Source organism: Periplaneta americana, chromosome 3 (genome assembly GCF_040183065.1).
Source record: "Periplaneta americana isolate PAMFEO1 chromosome 3, P.americana_PAMFEO1_priV1, whole genome shotgun sequence".
Lineage (NCBI taxonomy): Eukaryota > Metazoa > Arthropoda > Insecta > Blattodea > Blattidae > Periplaneta > Periplaneta americana.
In genome coordinates, this window is record NC_091119.1 from 153977154 (window position 1) to 153999082 (window position 21929).

The following is a 21929-nucleotide window of genomic DNA, read 5'->3' on the forward strand; positions in this document are numbered from 1 at the left end:
ATACACTCGAAATGTATTGCCGTGACACTAAGCAAACAATGCCGAATCCCTCTTAATAATGCAAGGTTTTTCCTCAATATTTTTTTTTTTACATTTTTACAAATGGGCAAAAAGCCTAAAAGTAAGTAAAATCAGATTATCTCTCTCTCTGTATACAATAAAAATAAGGATTACTTCTTATCATAACCTACCAAATGTCAGCTTCAAAATAAGCTCTCGTTCAATGTTCTGCAGTAAATGGTTCCAGAGTTCTGAGCGCTGATAGACGCTTGTTTTTCTAAAATACGCTAAATTTGTCGCTCAACAATACGAAAACCGTTTGACTTTCGATAATATATTTTTGCAAATGCACTCTCCTCAGCACCTTGTATAAATAGGGAAAAAATTAGAGTATAAAAAATGCGAGGTTTTTTACTGATCGATTTCATATGGAATAGCCCATACTTTTTCTCACAAATCAGTGTAACTTATTTCTCTTCCCGGTAGTGGCAGGAATGTGAACTGTTTCAAAACATGTACTGAGGTGAGTTTTTTTTCTTACTGTCGGGATATGGGGAGAGGGTTAAGAGGATTACTTACGTATTTGTTGACATTAACTTCGACGGTCAACATGGACACGGAGCATTTGATTTGTATTGTGGAATGTTGCCGTACGCAACCGATGATAACAAATACCCTGCGTACGACTTGGCCGCGCAAAACACAGTTCGAAAGAGGTTATGGTAGCACACAGACCGTACAGACCGCCATCTGCTTCTACGACGTTCAAGTTATACCGTACACGTTCTCAAGTTCAGATTGAACGTCATGATTAATAGGCAACTTCTCTGACACAAAAGCTGAAACTCGCTTCAAATCGCTGACTCATCAACATGACGTCATGACACACTTTGAAATGAACACCCAGTACTTGTAACTCTACGACATGGGCCTCCCAGCCAAGCTAAGAATTTTATCTGCATGGCCACTAAGGACAACTTTATCGTCGGTGCGGTCATATTTTGACGATATGAGTCCGAAGAAACGCAATGGGATTGCCTGACATACGCCTCATAATTGGGGAAACGTCAGAGAACTCCAACCAGGTAACCAGCCCAAGCGAGAATCGAAACTAGTATCGAAACACGAGTCCCGCTTGCTGACTTGCTAATCTCTAATTTGTCCCATTTGATATTGACAGACTACAAAATGTTGCTCTACTAAAAATTACAATCCTCCTGATTATACCAACTAGCTTCAAATCCCTATATATTTTTAAATCTAAATCAAAAGATGCACCATAATTATTTTTGCATGATCGTGTTTTTACTCTATTTACAGCTATTGCTATTATAGGCCTTGAAATGTACAATTACCAAACAGAAACTTGTTGCTAGGGAAACCATTCCTCATAACATTAAAATATACTGAAAAGACCCATTACAGTGCACTTATTGTTATTTAGTTACCATTACAGTGCAGGTTTGCGAAGGCTTTGGAATAATCTATATATATATATATATATATATATATATATATATAATTTGAACTGGTAATGGAAATTACGGGAAAACGGCTGAACGGATTTTAATAAATGGCCCCTCATTTTAAAGCTTGGAACCTAAAGTTTTTCGGAAAAAATAGTAGTTTTCAGTGAAATGTCAATTTTCCTACATAATTTTCCTATTTTCCAAAATTCATCTGTCGTCAGTTTTGAGAACTAGCTAATTGCATTCGGGAGAAGCGAAGCGAGCATCAAGTCGACAGTGTTGCATTTCAGAATAAAACAAAACACACACTACAGTAAACAATAATACACGAAGGCCATGATCTGCAAGAATGCTGACATAGTTAGAGCTTAAATTAAATTGGTTATTAAAAACTTAACTTACTAAAAATAATTTACAGGTTCGATTCTGTGGTGTGTAATTTTCTGGGTACAGCTGTGTATTGGATATTAAAAACTACAAAACTTGAGGTGGTTTGATGACATTATTACTATTAGAAATGAAATATTATTGTAGTTAATGCCGTGATGTGACTATTTTTCATTAATTATACATATTAATGTTATATTGATGATATGAAAGTGAAACGTTTTGGGGTTATATAAGTAGATGTAGAGAATAACTTAAATTAGATTTCTATATTTTACTGAGTGGCGGCTATATAGTAGACTATATATAATATATGTTACTGAAAGCTATAAAACTTACTTAAGATAATAATATTATTAAAAATCAAATATTTTTATAGTTATTAATCAAGTGGGGTTGGGTCTTTTCCATATATTTAATGGCCGGTGGTGTAGATATTTATATGCGTGGTTCTCTTCAGTATTGGCAGTATTCATTATTATGGAAGCAAATAACTTTCAGAATGTCTGGTATTCTTCATTGAAAATAAATCTGAAAAATGTTTATTTGAACGTCTAATGAACTTAGTTTGCAGCATTTGCTGCACAAACCACTAGTATTGTTCTAAATTTTCAATGCAAAATACAGGTATATCGTATTTGCAATTTTAAAAATATGATCGTGCAAAAAATGTTGTACAATACACGTTTATGAAGTGCATTACAAAATCTCGGAAATTGTGAAAAGCACTTCCCAACCTTGTATCGTAATATACTGTTACATCGCTTAGTATGCACCAAACGGAAGAGAAGATAGGCGCTCACTTAGAGCAGGGTTGCCAAATACCATTAAATTGTGACGTAATAGTAATGCAAAACCCGCATACCATTATCCCAGAGAGAGAGAGAGAGAGGAGTGGAGTAGGATTAGAGTCGTCCACAACCGGTTACGAAAAATAAAGCCACCGGCGGTTAAGGCGCTTGCCTGTCGGTGTGAAGTTGCACTCGGACGCGGGTTCGATCCTCGCTTGAGCGGATTATCTGGTTGGGTTTTTTTCGTGGTTTTCCCCAACCGTAAGGTGAATGCCAGATAATCTATGGCGAATCCTCATCTCGCCAAATACCATCTCACTATCACCAATTTCATCGACGCTAAATAACCTCGTAGTTGATACAACGTCGTTAAATAACCAACTAAAAAAAGCATATGATGTTTTTGGTGCATGATGTAGTACAAGATATGCTTATTGTCTGATAATTTTTCGTGTTCTATTAGAGTACTTCATATATCGCTCATCAATGAAAATCCACTAATTGTTGTGTACTTTCCTAGAAATTCCCTAAAATGAAGATTATCTAATTTATTAATTGGTATGTTGGCACTGAACATCATGGTAGGCTACACAAATCCATGCTAAATGTCGGGTTAATATCTTCATAATTTTCAGATTTTTATGGTCTTGATTGTTTGGATTACGTTGAACACACTTTCTGTGCCTTTTGGTATTGCATTGTCTTTCAGTGCAATGTTTTTATCACTTTTACGTTTATTTTACACAATTTATATGCAATGTTGTCTATATTGACAGTGAAAATATTACTTAAAATATTCTCATCTATGCCCTGCAATATTACACGCTTGAGCGTCTTACCCTAATTAAGAAATTTTACCTCTTCAATGAAATTTCAATCACCCACAATGATGTACAGTAGTTAATAATACGACTAGTAAGAGCAGTGATCGATAAGACTACTCATTATGACTGCGTCCCGATTTTGACTTTCTAGAGAAAAAGGGCGGAGGATATGTAACTATTTTGTATACGAACGTACCTGTACCTGGACTGTGACGTCAATCCTACTTCGAATCAGGCAACTTAATTCCAGTTTATAGGTAGAAAAAAAAAAGGTGACGCAAGAAGAGCTTGCCAAGGAAAGCTGCGCGAACTTTTGGAAACGTTCGGGTGCACTCGACCTCGCTTCGATTCGATTGGCGGTTCTCAGTCGTCTGCTGGCTTGATGTTTCGAGTGAGATTTATCAAAGCGCGTGTAACGTAACGTAAACCTTGTTGCAGAGTAACTAGTAACATAACATTGTTGAAAATACAGAAGCACGAATTTTTTTACACATAAAATCACTGACTGAAATGACAAAGATGTTATAAGATAATTGATATTTGTAATAATTGATATTTGACGTTGTAATAAAACACTAATACTATGTGATTTTATAAAAATGTTCCGATAACTAAGGTACTATGGTCGGTTTATTTTAATCTGTATATACTCCTTATATTAGAGTGGAGCCTGTTTCGTTTTTCATAAATTTATAAACGTTATAAATAATTCCCTAGTTTGACTGTGTAACGTTTTATTAGCACTTCCTAATTTAGAGCGAAACAGGGACATTGTTAAGTACATAGAGTGTTATACAGAACTCTGTTATTTAACCCTTTGATGCACGCATTTGGGAAGGAAATAAAAATTGTGTTTGTAATGAAATTAAACTTTTATTTGTCTAAGAGAAGTGCCTCAAATTTTAAAAAGTTTAAAAACTTCCATTTTTTACACAGAGAATGGGTGGTTTCATGGTAAAACCACTATGTAATACTGCAGAACACAATGTCTTCAGACTTACTGCGAATGATACAAAAGGAAACAGTTTCTGGTTTCATTAAGGCAAAGTGCCACTTCACATATGTTGCGTGGTAATTAGAAAGGAAAAGAATGGACCTTCTATCCTTCCACTTGAGCCAGGACACTCCAGCATATGACGTACGGCTATCACTCTCACCACGTTTCATGTCGCGGTCTCTTCTTTCGTCGTGTGGTAAACCAATACGCCCATGTCTAACTGTATCACATGCATAGATATTTTGCTCCCTTAGAGATCATCAGATTCAAACTTGTGAAAAAGTTGTCAAAAACACTTAGTGATTGTCACCAACCATCTCTTCCTTGTAGCCATGATGAATAAGCTGACACGAAAATGGAACATTTTGTTGAATATGGTGAGCATAACTACCCTGTTCGCTTAGTGGTTACGTTTTGAAACCACCACATTATTTCTATATTGACGCCACATGTGTCGAATAAATTACAATCTTGTTACTGAAATATGTTCTAAAAGACCGAAAGACAAATAATACTAAATAGAAACTTACGTAGTTGTGATATTTTAGCATACAACTGAAATAAAAACACATAGCGAGTCTTCCACATCCCAACTATACATAACAATATCGGCCATCTTAGTGGAGCAACACAAATATAGGGAAAATAAAATTCTTCTACAGTTACTAGGGATCAATGAACGCAGCACAGTGGTTTTGAAATAAAAATCACACTGTAAGTAGGCAGGAAACTCAAATTTAAAAGGTGGTTATGTACTGTAACCACTGCGCTTCAAAGGGTTAACAAACACACTTTGGACTACATAAAACTCCTGATATCAGGGATAAAACGCAGAAAATATAACGCACACGCTGGCTTCTACCCGCTCTGCACAACACACTTCACGATACGAACTGCTCAAGACCGCGCTTTCGAATGCGCCCTGTAATCAGCATTAGGTGATTCATAGCAGCCCTGTAACGAGCATGGCGGCACGAGGACCGAATATCGTTCTCTGCGCATCAGTCAAATGGGCAAGCTTTCTTTGCGCTTCCTCTAGCTGGAATACGGATCCTACATATTGTTAAATATAATTAAAAATTTCCAAATTCAAATGTTACATTAAACTTTTCGCTATCCAAAACTACTACTTGCTTGCTTGGATATTCCAGGTTCAGCTTGATCCTGCATATGAGAAGCCACAGTTGCTGGATGGTCTCAACAAAGTAGGCGTCAAAGCTCTGGTCTGTGCACAGAGCTTCAAGACTAATAATTACTATGAGATGCTGCGCAGTCTTGTGCCAGAGCTCGACAGTTGTGCTGAGACTGGAGTCGAGTTAAACTGCAGCAATGTGCCATCACTTAAAACACTCATTTTCATGGGTGACTGCCAGTATCGGTGAGCAGAATTAAAACTTAAGAAATTTGCTTATCTGAACTCAGGGGCGTACGCTAGGGAGATTACCGGGTTTCAACCCCGCCTCTTGAACTTAAAAAAATTAAATATATTTCAATATAATTATTTGATTGTTTCTATGGATTTTCCTGTTATGTAAAATGTCTTATCTATCATATACAGGGACATTATTTTATTTTTACTAACATTTCTAATATTAACCTGGCTATACCTTTGGATCAATGATTAAGAACCGGAAACACCGGAGTTCGATGATACTGGCGTAATATACAAACAAATCACTTTACTAGGTATAGGAGGGAAATAAAGTAGTTCATCCATTTACGTAAACAAGGAAATATCGCGATTTTGAGTTCGATAATTTTCATTAGGTTTTTGTTTAATCAAAATACAGTACAGTATTAACAATGAGTGTTTTTACTCACGAACTGAGCTTTCTATGCGGACGTATTCATTATGCAGTGTATATTATATTGTCTACAGCATATTAGCTACACTATAGAGAATGAAGTTAAATTGAAAAATAATCATAATATGGATATTTAAACACATTTTTGAAAATGGTCGCCGTTCATTTCTATACAGGCTTCAGTTCTAATGTGCATATTATCGCACTATAGACTATTGTACGTAATTCCAATTACCAGGTTCGTACTTCGTATCAGTAACTCATGTTGAAATAATTCTGTACCTACTCTATAAAAGAGTACCTTACGTATTGTAAATTCAATCTTCACTTCTGCCCGATCCGAAAAGATAAAATTACTCAGACATGCTATCTACTGTCCGTCCAAGTGGTTACGTCGCAGCGTCGTAGAAAGGGGGGAAATCACGTGACAGTTACTTAATGAGGCCCTTTTATTTAAGTTATTTTAAACAGTTGTATGGGTATAATATTACGTAAACGTCCAATTCCTAACAGAAATTAATGTTCTCAGAAAAGAGCTAAAACAGCCCAGCCACTAGCATTTACAAATGTAGGCAAATGGAAAATGATGCAATATTGAAAGCTCTTTCGTTACTGGAAAACGCGAAAATATTTTTGGAACGTACTGTTTACTATGACCGTAAGGCTACTATGACTGTATAATCGGTCCTGGATCTGTGTGGAGGACGGTTGAACTTCATTAGTAGAAGGGGTAGGAGTGAAGTACATTCAAAAACTGAGGTACAATAAAAATTGAAGTAAAAATAAAATGATGACCCTGTACAAATAACTGCTGACTAAATATATAGGCTGAGTCGTAATTGTGTAGGCCTACTATAAAGTATTGCAGAGTATTCTATATTCCAATATAAACAGATTTTGTCAGATAAACATACGGCTTTGTTATCGAGATGTGACAACACTGTGGGACGCTCGAGTTGGCGTTACTTCGAAGGTATTCAGCATCAGTCATTCAGACGACACTTACAAGTAAGTACAAATGAAGAGAGAGAAACGCTACAGTTTGTTAACAGGTGCTACATTTGCGCTTTCTGCAGATTGAACTAAAAAAACGGTATGACTGTCAACACGGTTGAACGCGTGGGTACTTCCAGATGAAGCATCTGCGCATTACCGTCGTGCGGTGAAACGTCATTTGAATGAACGGTATCCAGGCAGATGGAATGGACGCAACGGGCCTGTTACATGGCCGACGCGATCGCCTAAACCAGGGCTGGGCACATTACGTGATTCTGAGAAATGAGCGCTGTGTGCTTTAAAGAGCGGGTCTTGCGAGCGCTCTGACGTATGCATACTGTACGTCATTCAGTGTCGGTGCAGTGGTGACTCTGCAGTATGGTGGCGAACTTTGAAGACGGAGCTTCCGTTCATACACTAAAGCGTCCCTCTATTCCCAATGCGTTTAATGTATCATGGGAGGAGGAGTTCTTTTTGGTAGAGAGCAGTGGATTAGCAAAGTGTTTAATTTGGCATAAAACACTCCAACTTATTAAGAAGTTCAATATCCAGCGACATTATTCTTTACAACATGCTACTGAATATGACAAATATGTTGGCAATGAACGCCATAAATTAATAAAACTTAAAGAAAATATTTCTCAGGTACATTATATTAGAGTATCTATTTGATATTTACATTGCATTATAAGTTATTACACATTTAGTAATATATAATTTTAAATTATACAAGTATTATGATATATCATAATATTTGTATAATTTAAAATTATATATTACTAAATGTACTATAATAACTTATAATGCAATACAAATATCGAATAGATACTCTAATATAATGTACCTGAGAAACATTTCCTTTAAGTTGTATTAATTTATGGTCATATATCATATCATATCATATCATATCATATCATATCATATCATATCATATCATATCATATCATATCATATCATATCATATCATATCATATCATATCATATCATATCATATCATATCATATAATATATCATATCATATCATATCATATCATATCATATCATATCATATCATATCATATCATATCATATATCACATCATATATCACATATCACATCACATCATATCATATATCATATCATATATATATCATATCATATCATATCATATCATATCATATCATATCATATCATATCATATCATATCATATCATATATCATATCATATTATATTATATTATATTACATTATATTATAATTATATATTAACAGGATGGCAATAATGCACTTAGTGAATCGGCTATGAGAATTAGCTACAAAATTTGCCACGAACTTGCAAAGGAATTGAAAACATTCAACGAAGGTGAATTCATCAAGCGATGTTTAATTATATTGGCAAATTAGCTCTGTCCACAGCAAGTAGGGGAAGTGGAAGCCATACGCCTGTCTCGTAGAACCGTGGTGAGGAGATTGCAGTATGTGCGTATGGGTTATGTAAATAAGCCTAATGATTTGTGTGTGTGCATAGAGCGAAGTTTATTTCATTAAATTAATAAGAGTGTTATAAAGTCTGTAATGTACAATGGATTGATGTAATATCCTTATAAACTACTATGTACTGACAGACTGAATGACTAGAACAACCGTGGCTCTTGTTATATTAATGCAGGGAAGGTAGCTGTAATGCGAGTCCGCCACTGCGTGAGCGTTCTGCTCTGGCTTGGAATTGAAGTGCCTTGCGGAGCGAGAGCAGCTCTGGCCGACTAAATGGAGCCGCTCTCATGCCCGGCCCTGGCCTAAACTCAGTCCCTGCGACTTCTGGTTGTGGGGTCACATGAAGAGACTAGTTCACTCTCAACGACACGCCACGAGAGAGAATTTGTTGATTGCAATTGTGGCTGCAGGAAATGCGATTCGGGGTATTGTTCAAAGAGCAAAACAGTCATGGCGGAGGAGGGCGGAATTGTGTTGTGAAGTGAGTGGTGGCATTTCGAACATCTTCTGTGAACTTGCAATGTTAATAACCACGTCATTAAACAACACTCTCAGAAAAGTAGCTGTTGTCTTTTTCTAACTGTTCCAATCATTATCTCCATAATGAAGCGGGCACGACCGTAAGTTTATATGAAAAAAATATGTTTCATTTTGAGTATAGAATACTCGGCACTACTTTATAGTACACAATTACGACTCACACTGTATACATTTTATATATTTATTGTATAAATGTAATGATGACACAAACATTTTTTATTATAGGCTACGAAATTAAACACAAGTTAAAATTTGATAAGAATTGGATGGCAGTGGAAATATTACGTTTCAAAGATTTTATAAGGTTATTCATGAATATGTTCTATTAGAACAGTGGTCTTCAACACTAAATAAAAAGGATAACGGGTAAGGAATGTATCGTAATATGCACCGTCGTGCAGAAGGAAGAGGGAGAAAGCATACACGCCAGCAGCCACGGATACACGCTAGTGCCTCTCTTATCCGCGGGTAAGCGACGCTTCTTCGAGAGCACTGTGCTGATGACTGCTGTATTAGAACATAGTATAATATTAATAAATATACTGTAACATAATAATAATAATAATAATAATAATAATAATAATAATAATAATAGGGTAAAGCTAGGAGAGAAGACGCACATTTCAATATATAGGCTAAGGTATTTTGAAAAACAAATAATATTTATTTATTCATGAGTTATCACTTACCTACTTCAGGAAAAATATTTGTTTCACAATGAAATCAATTACATATTCATTTTTAAACATTTTTCATAAGGCCTGCAATGCGTCATCTCTCCTACTATGGTATTCATAGACGACGCACTATGGGTAGGAGAGATGCCGAACAAAAAATTGCATACTGTGTACACACATTATGGACTTAATATTACTATGAGTGTTTTCTGTCACAAAATAATTATAGTTACAGTTATATAATACTTACTGTATAAGCCAATTCTAGGAGTTTGACATCATTCATTTGGGAAGCATGTCCATCCATGATGAGTAGATTTTTCCCTGCTAGCTTTCGTGGTATGAAATGTGTGGTCATTCAATCCAGGGACAGTTCAGAGTTAATGTACCTTTTTCAGGTCTCATTTTAATAACAGTCCCAGGAGGCGCTCCTTTTTTGTGTTCAGGCTTCTTGTAGACTCTTTTCATCACTCAATAAGGGGGTAAGAAATGACCTTCCGCATTACAACATGCAAGGACAGTAATAGTTTCGCTCTTTTCCATCGTAGTAACGACTTTAACATCTTTACTGCCTTTTCCGGCAATTATTTCGCCAGGCATATTGTTCAGTTGCAGCTTGTTTCATCTGCGTTCCAAACATTGCCTGGCTTATTTACCAGATCGTTTTCCACCATAATTCTTGATAGAAGCTGAAAATAATCAGCAACTTCTTTCCTGTTCATCCCTTCAATCCTTGCTCGTGAGGTACCTTCACCCTTTCTTATGGCAAGCTCAGGATTTCGACGCATGAAGGAAGCCAGCCATATTTTAACAGCTTTTCCGTCCTCAGTATTAAATGTTGTCCTTATACCGAGAAACCGTGCCATGGTGAAGGCCATTTCCCGAACATCTTTCCTTTTAGGAGAATGCAGATCAAGAATGTGCTTCACCAACTTTTTTTCTGCCACATTCCCCAGCTGTGAAGATGGCCCGAGAACACTTTTGTTGAAATTATTGTTCTTCACTCGGTCCTTAACGTTTTTTCCGGTATATTGTACTGTTTAATTGCTGCTCGTAGAGACATTCTCTTTTCCAGAACAGCGAGACCAGCATTTCTTAAATCTTCTTCACTCCAGGAAGCACGATTATATATTCTAATGTATTTATTTGGCATGTTTGATAACCCTAAAACTAAAAAACAAATAATTAAAATTTGAAGAAACACGATTTGTCATTCTAATTTATTTATTTACCATATTGGTAACTTTAAAATAATTTAGAAAACTCAATGAGACTTCACAGTGACATGATTATACAGGGACATCATTTTATTTTTACTTCAATTTTTATTGTACCTGAGTTTTTGAATGTACTTCACTCCCACTCCTACTAATGAAGTTCAATCATCCTCCACACAGATCTAAGACCGCATATACAGTCATAGTAGCCTTACGGTCATAGTGAACAGTGCGTCCCAAAAATATGTTCGCGTTTTTCAGTGACGAAAGAGCTTTCAATATTGAATCACTTTCGTACAGGTACTGTCGTCCATTTGCCTACGTCGTATCCCGGTTTCTCCCACCAGCTTTTATTCGCCAGCTAGTGGCTGGGCTGTCTTAGCTCCTTTCTCAGAACATTAATTTCTGTTAGGAATTGGACGTCTACGTAATATTATACAACTGTTTAAAATAACTTAAATAAAAGGGCCTTGTTAAGTAATTAACTGTCACGTGATTTCCTCCCTTTCTAAGAACCTACGACATAACCATTTGGACGGACAATAGATAGTATGTCTGAGTAATTTTATATTTTCGGGTCGGGCAGAAGTGAAGATTGAATTTAGAGTACGTAAGGTACCCTTTTATAGAGTAGGTACGGAATTATTTCAACATGAGTTACTAGTACGAAGAACGAAACTGGTAATTGGGATTACGTACAATAGTCTATAGTACGGTAACATGCACATTAGAACTGAAGCCTGTATCTAAATGAACGGCTACCATTTTAAAAAATGTGTTTAAATATCCATATTTAGCCTATTTATTTTTAAATTTAACTTCATTCTCTATATTGTACGCTAATGTGCTGTAGACAGTATAATATACACTGCATAATGAATACGTCCACATGGACAGCTCAGTTCGTGAGTAAAAACACTTGCTGTTAGTACTGTACTGTATTTTGATTAAACAAAAACCTAATGAAAATGATCAAACTCATGAGCGCAATATTTCCTAGTGTATGTAAAAGGATGAACTACTTTTTTTCCCTCCTATACCTAGCAAAGTGATTTGTTTGTATATTACGCCAGTATCATCGAACTCCAGTCGTGGAACGGGGTAGCAAACGGCGTTGATCCAAAGGTATAGGCAAGTTAATATTAAAAATGTTAGTAAAAATAAAATGATGTCCCTGTATATTATAATTTATTACTGTAGTATAATTTGGAATATTTTATATGCCAAAACTAGATATAAATGCCCAATTACGATTTAAAGAAACGTTATTATAATAATTTAGACAAACTTCCGTATATTCATTCTTTAAATAAAAAATAGATCATAAACTGCGTCATCTTTCCTGCCATTGTGATAAGTCATCTGTCCTAAATTGGTAGGTGAGATGACGCACCCAGCTGGTTAATAGAAAACATGGCCGAACGGCGTAGAACTGTGTACACTGCATGTGGATGGGTATAGCTTCCACTAACATTTTACAATTCCTAAGTATTACTACTACAAATATGCTATATAAAAATATTAGAAATGTTGAACGAAAATTCAGGCACTTACCAACGATAATTCATTGAAGAAAGTCGATGTAAAATACACAGTAATACATATAATCGCGGGAGAATTTCACTGCATCAGCACACTTCCTTGTTACTCTCGTTGAGATTAGACATGAGGCGAAACATAGCGGTAAACCGGGAAACTAAAGAACGCGTTATCTCTCCTACTCTCGTCTTCTCTCCTAGCTTTCCCCTAATAATAATAATGATAATAATAATAATAATAATAATAATACACAAAATTAAAATACCGATAATATGAATTGTAAACAATTTTCATAATGACCCCCTTGACAAAATTCTGCGTACACCACTGTCTGAACTCATTATAAGATAAATGGGCTATTTTCATTTCAGTTGTTCTATACACTGGTAATTATTACTTAAAAATTTAACATTGGCCATAAACATAACATTGTTGGTTTACAAGTTACTATACATTTCTACAATTTTATTATTCAGATCATAATTAAATCCAGTTCTAAATTAATACATTCTCTATTCCACCAAATGATTGATTTGAGGAGATTGATTTGAGGAAATCCCTATGATTGCGTGTGACGTCTGTCTACATGGACGGCAATTAGGATAAATAAATAAAATTTGCAGTAAGACTTAAATGTGTCTAATGAACGGAATAAAATAAGGTATGAATAGCAGTCAATCATTCTGTCAAAGGGCAGTTTTTTCCTATTTTCCGCCTTCCCCTTAGTCACCGCATACGATTCATGTATCTTAATGTTATCTACCATCTGATACCTTCTGCCCCGAACTTTCTTCCCATCCGCCATTCCTCTCAGTGCATCTTTTAGTAGGCAGTTTCTTTTTATCCAGTAACCTATACCATTTGTTTGTCTCTTCCTGACCATTTCATTATCAGAGCCTACTCTTTCTTCGCCCACTCCTCCTGGCACAGCTTCATTTCTTATACAGTCAATTCAATAATAATAATAATAATAATAATAATAATAATAATAATAATAATAATAATAATAATAAAAATAATGCAATGAAAACTGTCGTTGTTCCACTGCTGTGGAGTAACGTTAGCATATCTAACCGTGAAACGAGTGGACCCGGGTTTAAACCCTGGTTGAAGTTTTTTCTGGGGTTATCCCTCAACCCATTAAGAGCTAATATTGGGTAACTTTCGGCGCTGGACCCCGGGCTCATTTCGCTGGCATTATCACCTTCATTTCACTCAGATGCTAGATAACTATCGAAGTTGATAAAGCGTTGCAAAATAAACTAATAAAAAACAACGTAGTTACCAGTAAGAGGGCAAGTAAAAAACTTGTTTTTGAGCTGCAGACAATTTAAAATTAACTGGATGCATAAAAACACATGAAAATACCCTGTAAATGTTATTGTTAGACCCTACTTATCCATCTCTAAATTTTGTGAGTAATATTAATTTCGTATTAACTTTCTAGATTTACTCATGTATTGTGCAACTTCCCCATGAATTGTAATAAACTCTTCCAAGTAGATTATGCAGTCTTTCCTTGAGTATAGCAATGGACTCGTTCAGATTGTTGAGTTTATCGGATAAGACGTAAGCATTTCCATGACAACCGAATGCAAACGAGGTTAGTGTTATTTCTGCTTTACTAAATCCTTTCATTTTTTCTATTAGAGTAGGTTGCTTTTATAGACGTTACACGTAAACAACTTTAGTCATAATATTTCTTCAATACACTTTTAAGTCATTTTTTTTCACTTCTTTGCTTATTCTGGAAGCAAAACAAGTAGAATATTCCACGTGTTCTGCTGTAAGTTTATTGAACAAATAGTCTACATCGCTGAAAATTAAACACAAGCTTTGGAGTCAATTAAAGTTGATGTGTTTCTGTTGCCCTGCTTGTATGTAGTATTTAGAGTAGCTACTGTATATCAGAATTTAAATAACGTCTTTAAACAACTTGTGATTATTACACAACTTTAACATAATTTATTTAATGTCGAGGTTCTAATCTTAATTTCCTTTTTATATAATTTTGAAAATGATTGAAATATATTCTCAGTTACAAGGTTAACAGTAGCCTACTTTTTTCATAATCCTGCTTGGTATTATATGGTGCCAGTAGTACTAATTACATTATGTTAATAGGGGTGCTTATAAGTTTCACGATGTCTTATCGTCTGCTCAACCCAAGTTCCTTCAGAGAATTCAAGAGCTGCAGACTCTGATACAGCCAGATGATGGAGCAGTTATTCATTATTCATCTGTAAGTTGGTGTAATCCTCATTCTCTTAGTCAGTAACCTTACAATTTAAACTTAAAATATCTGATATCCATTTAGAGTTCCATTAAATTGAAGTTATGTAATGAAATCTTGTGAGTTAGGTGATGCCTTGATGACAACGGGATAACGATAAATTAATAGCTTTGTGCAAAAATAGTCAACCTTCCCTCTGTCTTCGATTTCAATGTTAATTCTTATAACTTTGTCACATTCTGTAATTGTAATAATAATAATTCCTCACAAAGAAAGGGAGACATCTGCCTCACAGACCAGATCATTCAGATCCAGATTACAAACTTACAAGAATTTAATTTAATTAACATGAAAACTGTACTAATTTAGAAACTAGCATTACTAACTATGAGTTGTGATCATCAAATTCCGAGACTTGTCCCATAAATGGGAATAAAATTACCTGACTTAAATTTGGCTCCCATTCCCTTCAAAGTAGTCCTCTTGGGCAGCTATACACTGATCCCAATGTGTCTGCCATTTTTGGAATGCCTCCTGAAAGTCGCATTCTTGAAGCCTGTCAAGCACCTTTTGCGTTGGATCTCCTCCACTGTGCCAAAACGGTGACGTTTTAGCTTCAATTTCATCTTTGGAAACAAAAAAGTCGCAGGGGGCCAAATCTGGTGAATACGAGGGTGAGGAACGACGACCATTTTGTTACGGGTGCAAAACAGGCGTGTTGGGAGACCTCTGTCAGCTGGTGCATTGTCGTCGTGGAGCATCCCTTTATTCTCTGTCCAGAGTTGTGGTCGTTCATGTTCAAAATGTACGTGAGGATCATTATTCACAATTTGTCGAATTTTTTTACATTTTCGACAGTGTTGCAAGTGGTCAACCTGGCCTCTCGTCGTCCTCCAGCGATGTTCTGCTAATTCTGAAACGCGAATGAAACTCAAAATACCTCGCTTGACTCACTGCTTCATTCCCGTAGGCTTGCTTCAACATTTCATGGGTTTAGGGTGCCGATTTCCCGAAGAATTTGATGTTGGCTCTCTGCTCCAGTTTCGAATCCATCGTGATTTCGCAAATGCGCGGATGCACGTGCTAACAAAACCTTGTGTAACACAGGTCTCAATGAAGGTAGCGCTTTGAAACTTTGTGTCGCGTCTCTTCAAGGTCGTCTAGTGTCACTGCTGTGCGCGCGTGTCAATCACGTGATCCCTTCGCCCACAGTAGACACAGTCTCGGAATTTAATGACCACAGGTCGTATAAAAATTGCTATAAAATTTTGATAAAATCACATTAATATGTAGAATACAAATGAGTATTTAGTATAAATACAGAATCTTTAAGAATTTGTAGACAAATACTTTCTATATCATGCTGCAATATACCTAGAGTTCAAATAATTATTAGTATATTTAAAACAACTTCCTCGAGCTCCGAAAAGAAGATCCCTTCCATGCATGTATAGGTATATTATAACTCTCACTGAAGTGAGGGATGCATGGACGATAAATTGCCTCCTTTTCGTCGCTCACTTGTGTTGCTTGTTGTATTTTCTGCTCCTTTCTCAAGGTGGGATCTAGAATAAAGCCTCTTTTTCTCTTCCTCTCTTCCTGTCGATCGCTACAATATCAGCTCGTCGGAGGCTGCCATACTTTACAAACAATGAAATTAATAACTATTTTCTTTTGCAAAATGAAAACAGAAAATGTGTCTACATAATCCTGCAATATTTCTGATTATTTTAAGAAATACTTTGTATTAGACACATTGCATTTCATTACATATTATATCAATACTTGAAAACTGAAAACATGCAACAGTTAACGTCAGTTAAATTTGAATACATTTCTTAAGTATTTCAATACTTTATTAGAAGAATAATTATTATCTTTTAATTTCTAGGGTACGACAGGAAACCCAAAAGCTGTTCTATTATCACATCACAACATTGTTAATAATGCTGTCTATGTTGGCAAGCAAATTGAACAAGATAAAGAGGTAAGATTAAAAAGTAAATAGTTGCGGAAAAAATACAAATTGGACTATTTGTTTCTAAACTTTCAATGTTAAAATAATACTATTTAGCTTGCTCTATTATTGAAGTATCAGCTTAAGAGACTAGCGGTGTAGTCAGGCAAATAGAAGAGAATTAATAAAGAAAAACTGAAGTTTTTTTCAATGTTGAGTATTTAAGTATAATCCGAAGTTCTAGATTTTATAGTAGTCTTTTATAATATTCTGTAATACATTATCATTTAATTCATTCTGTAATAAGGAGAAGAAACAAAGTTAATAACGTGTTCTATCTGCAAAATTGGTTGAAGGGTTTAGAACAGAGCTGGGCAGCAAGAGCGGTTTCTACTCTCCCACGGGGAGCCATATGATTTCTCTTCATTCCCTTTCTTCCCCGCCGAACACCGCGCAGCGTTGATTCAGTCACGGATGAATATTAAGCGTCCCCGTTTAGAGTCTGGATCCGCTCTCGATGCCCAGCCCTGGTTTAGAACAACGTACAGATACGGAATTAAAATTTGGAGCGAGTCTTGATGGGAGTAAACCTGTATGTAGGCAACAGTTTCACACGACTGTCCATAAGTAGCATATGCACAGGGGATCTTGTTTACTGCGCATGCGCAGTATGTTGTAAGCGAAAAACACAACAAGGGAGCTCCAAATTTTATTTCCGTATCTGTACCCTACAGTAAAACTTATTTTATGTGTTTCGAACTTACACAATTTTCACACATTCATTTTTTTTCTGAGGTTCTATACTTTCAATGTTGTTTATTTTTTTGTTTATTCGTTTTTTATACTTATACGGTCGTATTTTAAAGCCAGGAACATATGTAACGTCATTCTAAACCAATTTTGCTCAAAATTGGACTTGCAGTGAAAATGTAAGAACGCGAAAATACAGCAGGTGTTCATTGTTAAGATGCTGTCCACTTTGAAATTCGTAGAAATTCGAAGCTGCCCTATTATCAAACAGATTTCTCCCGATCACTAAGAAGACGTGAAGTCATTCTATTACAAATTATTATTTCTCTATTTCGTTTTACCGTTGATTTATGAGTATAAACTTGTAATTACTTTAATGTCCTGCACCATAGATATTTTACGTCGGTGACCATGGGTTCCCAACTCGAACACTACCTGTCCAAGACTCAACTCTCACAAGAGAACCGTCCCAGGTCGTGTAGCTTGAATTTAATGAAAATTCAATCTTAAGCTAATTTTCATTCGTTTCGCTTTTTTCCTCGTTTACGAAATATGACTTGAAAATCGTTGCTATTTATACCGCTTCTTTCGCACACTCGGATCCTCATAGCTCCGCGACACGTATCACAGCTTTCGTAATAATGCTCTAGTCTATTTGTTTTCTCTTAAGTCACATTAATAAAGTAGTAGCACAGACTAGTATATACAGTCACGAAGCTCAATACGTAGTAAGTATGCATTCATTGACAGTTGCTAACCAGTCGCTAATATCGCCTCATTACAGACAATGCGAAATAGTACCGGCACAGTCTATTGTTCCCAGCACCCTCACAACACAAGCTTCGTGACTGTATATACTAGACCAGTGATATCAAAGCAAGCGCATTTTTCTGACCTTGACGTCGTGCGCGGGCAGCAAGCGCTAAGTATGGAAAGAGGAAGGGTTGTGTATATGAATAAGCAACCTGTTGGATTAAGAAAACAGTGGTGTACAAACTTCAAACGGAATGTGAAATTTTATGTCGTTATTTTTATATGGCTTCTTTATGTTTAATATTATCTATATTGTCTGTAAAACAAAAGTACTAACACTGATCTCTTAATATTGCACTTGTGTTTTAAATCTTAATAACATAATAGAGGGTTAAGAAGGAATATTCACTTAAATTCCATAGTAGTATAATTATACTGTATTAAGTGAATGAAACACATCATTCATAAAGAAAGTGATATTCCAAAGAAAGAGATTGAGTATGACATGATAAGTTGGAATTGATATTGATGGTATTTCTAGTCTTACAAAAGTAATCAATAAACTAATCAAAACAATATTACAGTACAAAGCATAGTTATCTAGGTACTGTATATGTTTTAAGTGTAACTAATATTACATATCAAAACTCTTATCGCATTATACTTTTAAGGTGATATTTGTGAGCAGCTTCCTATCATCAGAATATTAAATTATTTTCTCGAAATTTGCTGAAGCTATAGAGCTGACATTTTTACAACACATGGACACGTATCTTTTGCTTATGATGTAACAGTAGTTGCTTTGTTAATTCATTTCCTTACAAACAATTTCCATGCGAATATTTTCAAAATTTTCAATACGCTATCTTCAGTAATACGTATATACGGTATATTAGATTTACGAAAAAAAATCTGTAAGGCTACTAAATAAATAGGCCTATACCTGAAAATTTCACTTTTCTATACGAAAAGTTGAGAAAATGTTTCTTTTGAATAAAAAATCAAACTTGTGAAAAATGAGCATTAAAATTATAACTTACATTCTTATAATGCACTTATACTTCTCAGGCAAATCTAAAAATTAACATGGATACAGTTTTAATAAGTTCTCTTCCCTTTATCTATTGAATCAGTACTGGCCATCCCTGAATATAGCTCGACCAAGCGGCATATACTATTCTACCTCTTTCGTCTGTCTCTTTCCTTTCCGCTGTAAAGCGCTCAGGCTCTCCTGAGCTCTAAAGCGCGCGCTTGCTCCTATGGGCATCAATTGACATGCCTGTACTAGACTGTGGTAGTAGTGCAATTCATAGCATCTTACTTATTCGTACACCGTCCAAATACATAGGTATGCAGCTGGAAGTCTAGGAACACGACAGTACATACTATGCTTTCAAGAACAAAAAGAGGAATTTGGACTGAAAGTAAAACAACGTGTAGACAATTATAAGCCATTTAATGTCGTGGACGATGCAAGTAGCTCCGGTAAACTGACAAAAGAAATCACGTGAGTTTGTTAAGAGATGTATTTCTCTCGGATGTTAAGAAAGACACATTATTAATTCTAGATTCCTGGAGTAGTTAGATAGGTGACACTATATTTACTTTTGAAGGAGTAAACAATACTTTACATGGTAAGACAATTAAAACACAAATTATCCCTCCAAACACTACAAGATTTTTTAAACCCTTGGATGTACAGTATATTTTTTAGGCGATATAAAATTGTAATTCGAAGGCTAGAAAAGTATTTCAGACACAAAATAATATGTGAAAACATTCCAGACACATTGCACGATAGGGGCTTCATAATGACATTGCATTCTTTTGTGTATCAACAGTTTCATTCACCTGTCCTCAAAAGACATGCTAATATACGCGTGGAAGAAGTGTGGATATGTGACGGAGAAACACGTGAACAGTTTGATAACGTTCTTGCAACAATGTTGAATTTTGGAAACAGTGCGTGTGTTACAAAAGAGTGTGAAAAGCCAGCCTATATAAAATGTTTGTACTGTTCAATGGCTCTTTGTTCCGACCACTGAATTTCGAATCCCACTATCATATTTAAGGTGAGTCACAAAGTTAATACATATTTCAAATTCAAATTAAATTTGTATTTCAGCAAGAGTACTCTATTATTATGAGTTAAGAGAAAAAGAAAACAGACTAGAGCAGTAATGCGGGAGCTGTAATACGGTGTCGCGGAACTATGAGGATCCGAGAGCGCGCAAGAAGTGGCATAAGTAGCATTGATTTTCAAGTCATTATATTTCGAAAACGAGGAAAAAGCGAAACGAACGAAAATTAGCTTAAATATGCATTTTCATTAAATTCAAACTACACGACCTGGGACGGTTCCCTTGTTAGTTGTCTCATGAGTGATGCTTTATTGGTGTCACTTATGAGGTTCAAACCTGTCTTCGGACAGTTGAATAAACAAACAGCAACATGACTGATATTCAAATTTTGTGGTCTGCCACTTTTAAAACCACGAGCCGTTACTTGTTGCTACCTTTCTTGAATCCCTAAAACTTATTCTGTCTTGTGGCATGCGAGATTAAGTACATTTAAGAGAGATGTTCGGGCATTATAAACTCAAGGCCTGGACTACTCTTTTATTCAAGTTTTACTTTCCTAATCTAACAGTGGTGGCAGTTAATATTTTCTATTCGTCCGCAACACGCATTTTGAGGGAAGGTTTTGACATGATTTCATGAAGTGTTCCCTTGTGAGTGACTTTGAAAGACGTTTTACCTTATACGCACAAGTTGTGATTACGCACTTTGATAATTACGATTAATTTTGAACTATTACAATTTGTATTCTAGGCCTATGACCGAAAGCTCTACGAAAATATGTTTTATAGGCCTATAGCTCCTGAACCCTAAATTGTTTGGTTGTACATCTTGATTACACAATTTTTAACACTATATCACTTCGGAATATGTATTTCTCGTGCTAAATTTTACTGTACCTGGTTAACATGTTTCGGCCTGTTATTGGCCTTCTTCAGAACTGGTTGTTGCTGGTCTTGGCGCCTTTTGTTTTGTTTCCTGTGGGGTGTGTTTGTGTAGTGTAATGTGGAGTCAAAGAGTGTGTGTGTGTTCTGAAACTTGTTAACCAGGTACAGTAAAATTTAACACGAGAAAGACATATATCTACATATTCCGATATTTGGTTATCTTTTCCCTTTTAACGATAAGTCTGATCTTGTATTGGAATTTAATTATGTGTACCGTATATTTATGTTATGCTCTTTTTTCAGGGAGCACGCATAAATATAACTATGCAATTTTGCCACATATCCGGAAGTGTAATAGGTATAATCTCCAACATAATTTATGGCGCCACAGTAGTGATATCTTCAGCAGTATACGATGGAGAAAAAGTATTGGAAACCGTTGAAAAAGAAAGGCAAGTCTCACTAAATAACTAATTTTATTTTTAGTTTATTCTACATGAGGAAATTTAACAAATAAGTTGTAAAGAGTCTTTACATTAACCTGGGTTCAAATTTG

The 21929-nt window shown here is 35.6% G+C and overlaps 2 protein-coding genes across 3 annotated transcripts in view; one reads left to right on the forward strand and one right to left on the reverse strand.

Moving 5' to 3' along the window:
* LOC138696688 (insulin-like growth factor-binding protein complex acid labile subunit) overlaps positions 1-13220 on the reverse strand; it is a 60656-nt gene extending 47436 nt beyond the window's left edge. Inside the window, exons 1-2 of one of the 2 annotated variants that reach the window (XR_011331443.1) lie at positions 12731-13220; positions 10210-11129 (exon numbers count right to left, since the gene is read on the reverse strand). The gene's annotated coding sequence lies outside the window, so the exon portion shown is untranslated. The remainder of the gene's footprint in view (positions 1-10209; positions 11130-12730) is intronic. The other variant, XR_011331442.1, reaches the window with a different exon arrangement.
* Positions 1-21929, forward strand: part of LOC138696689 (medium-chain acyl-CoA ligase ACSF2, mitochondrial-like) — a 55453-nt gene that overhangs the window by 13447 nt on the left and 20077 nt on the right. The window contains exons 4-7 of the mRNA XM_069821984.1: positions 5620-5846; positions 14840-14957; positions 16840-16935; positions 21677-21825. Of these exons, the coding sequence (XP_069678085.1) occupies positions 5620-5846; positions 14840-14957; positions 16840-16935; positions 21677-21825 (590 nt within the window). The remainder of the gene's footprint in view (positions 1-5619; positions 5847-14839; positions 14958-16839; positions 16936-21676; positions 21826-21929) is intronic.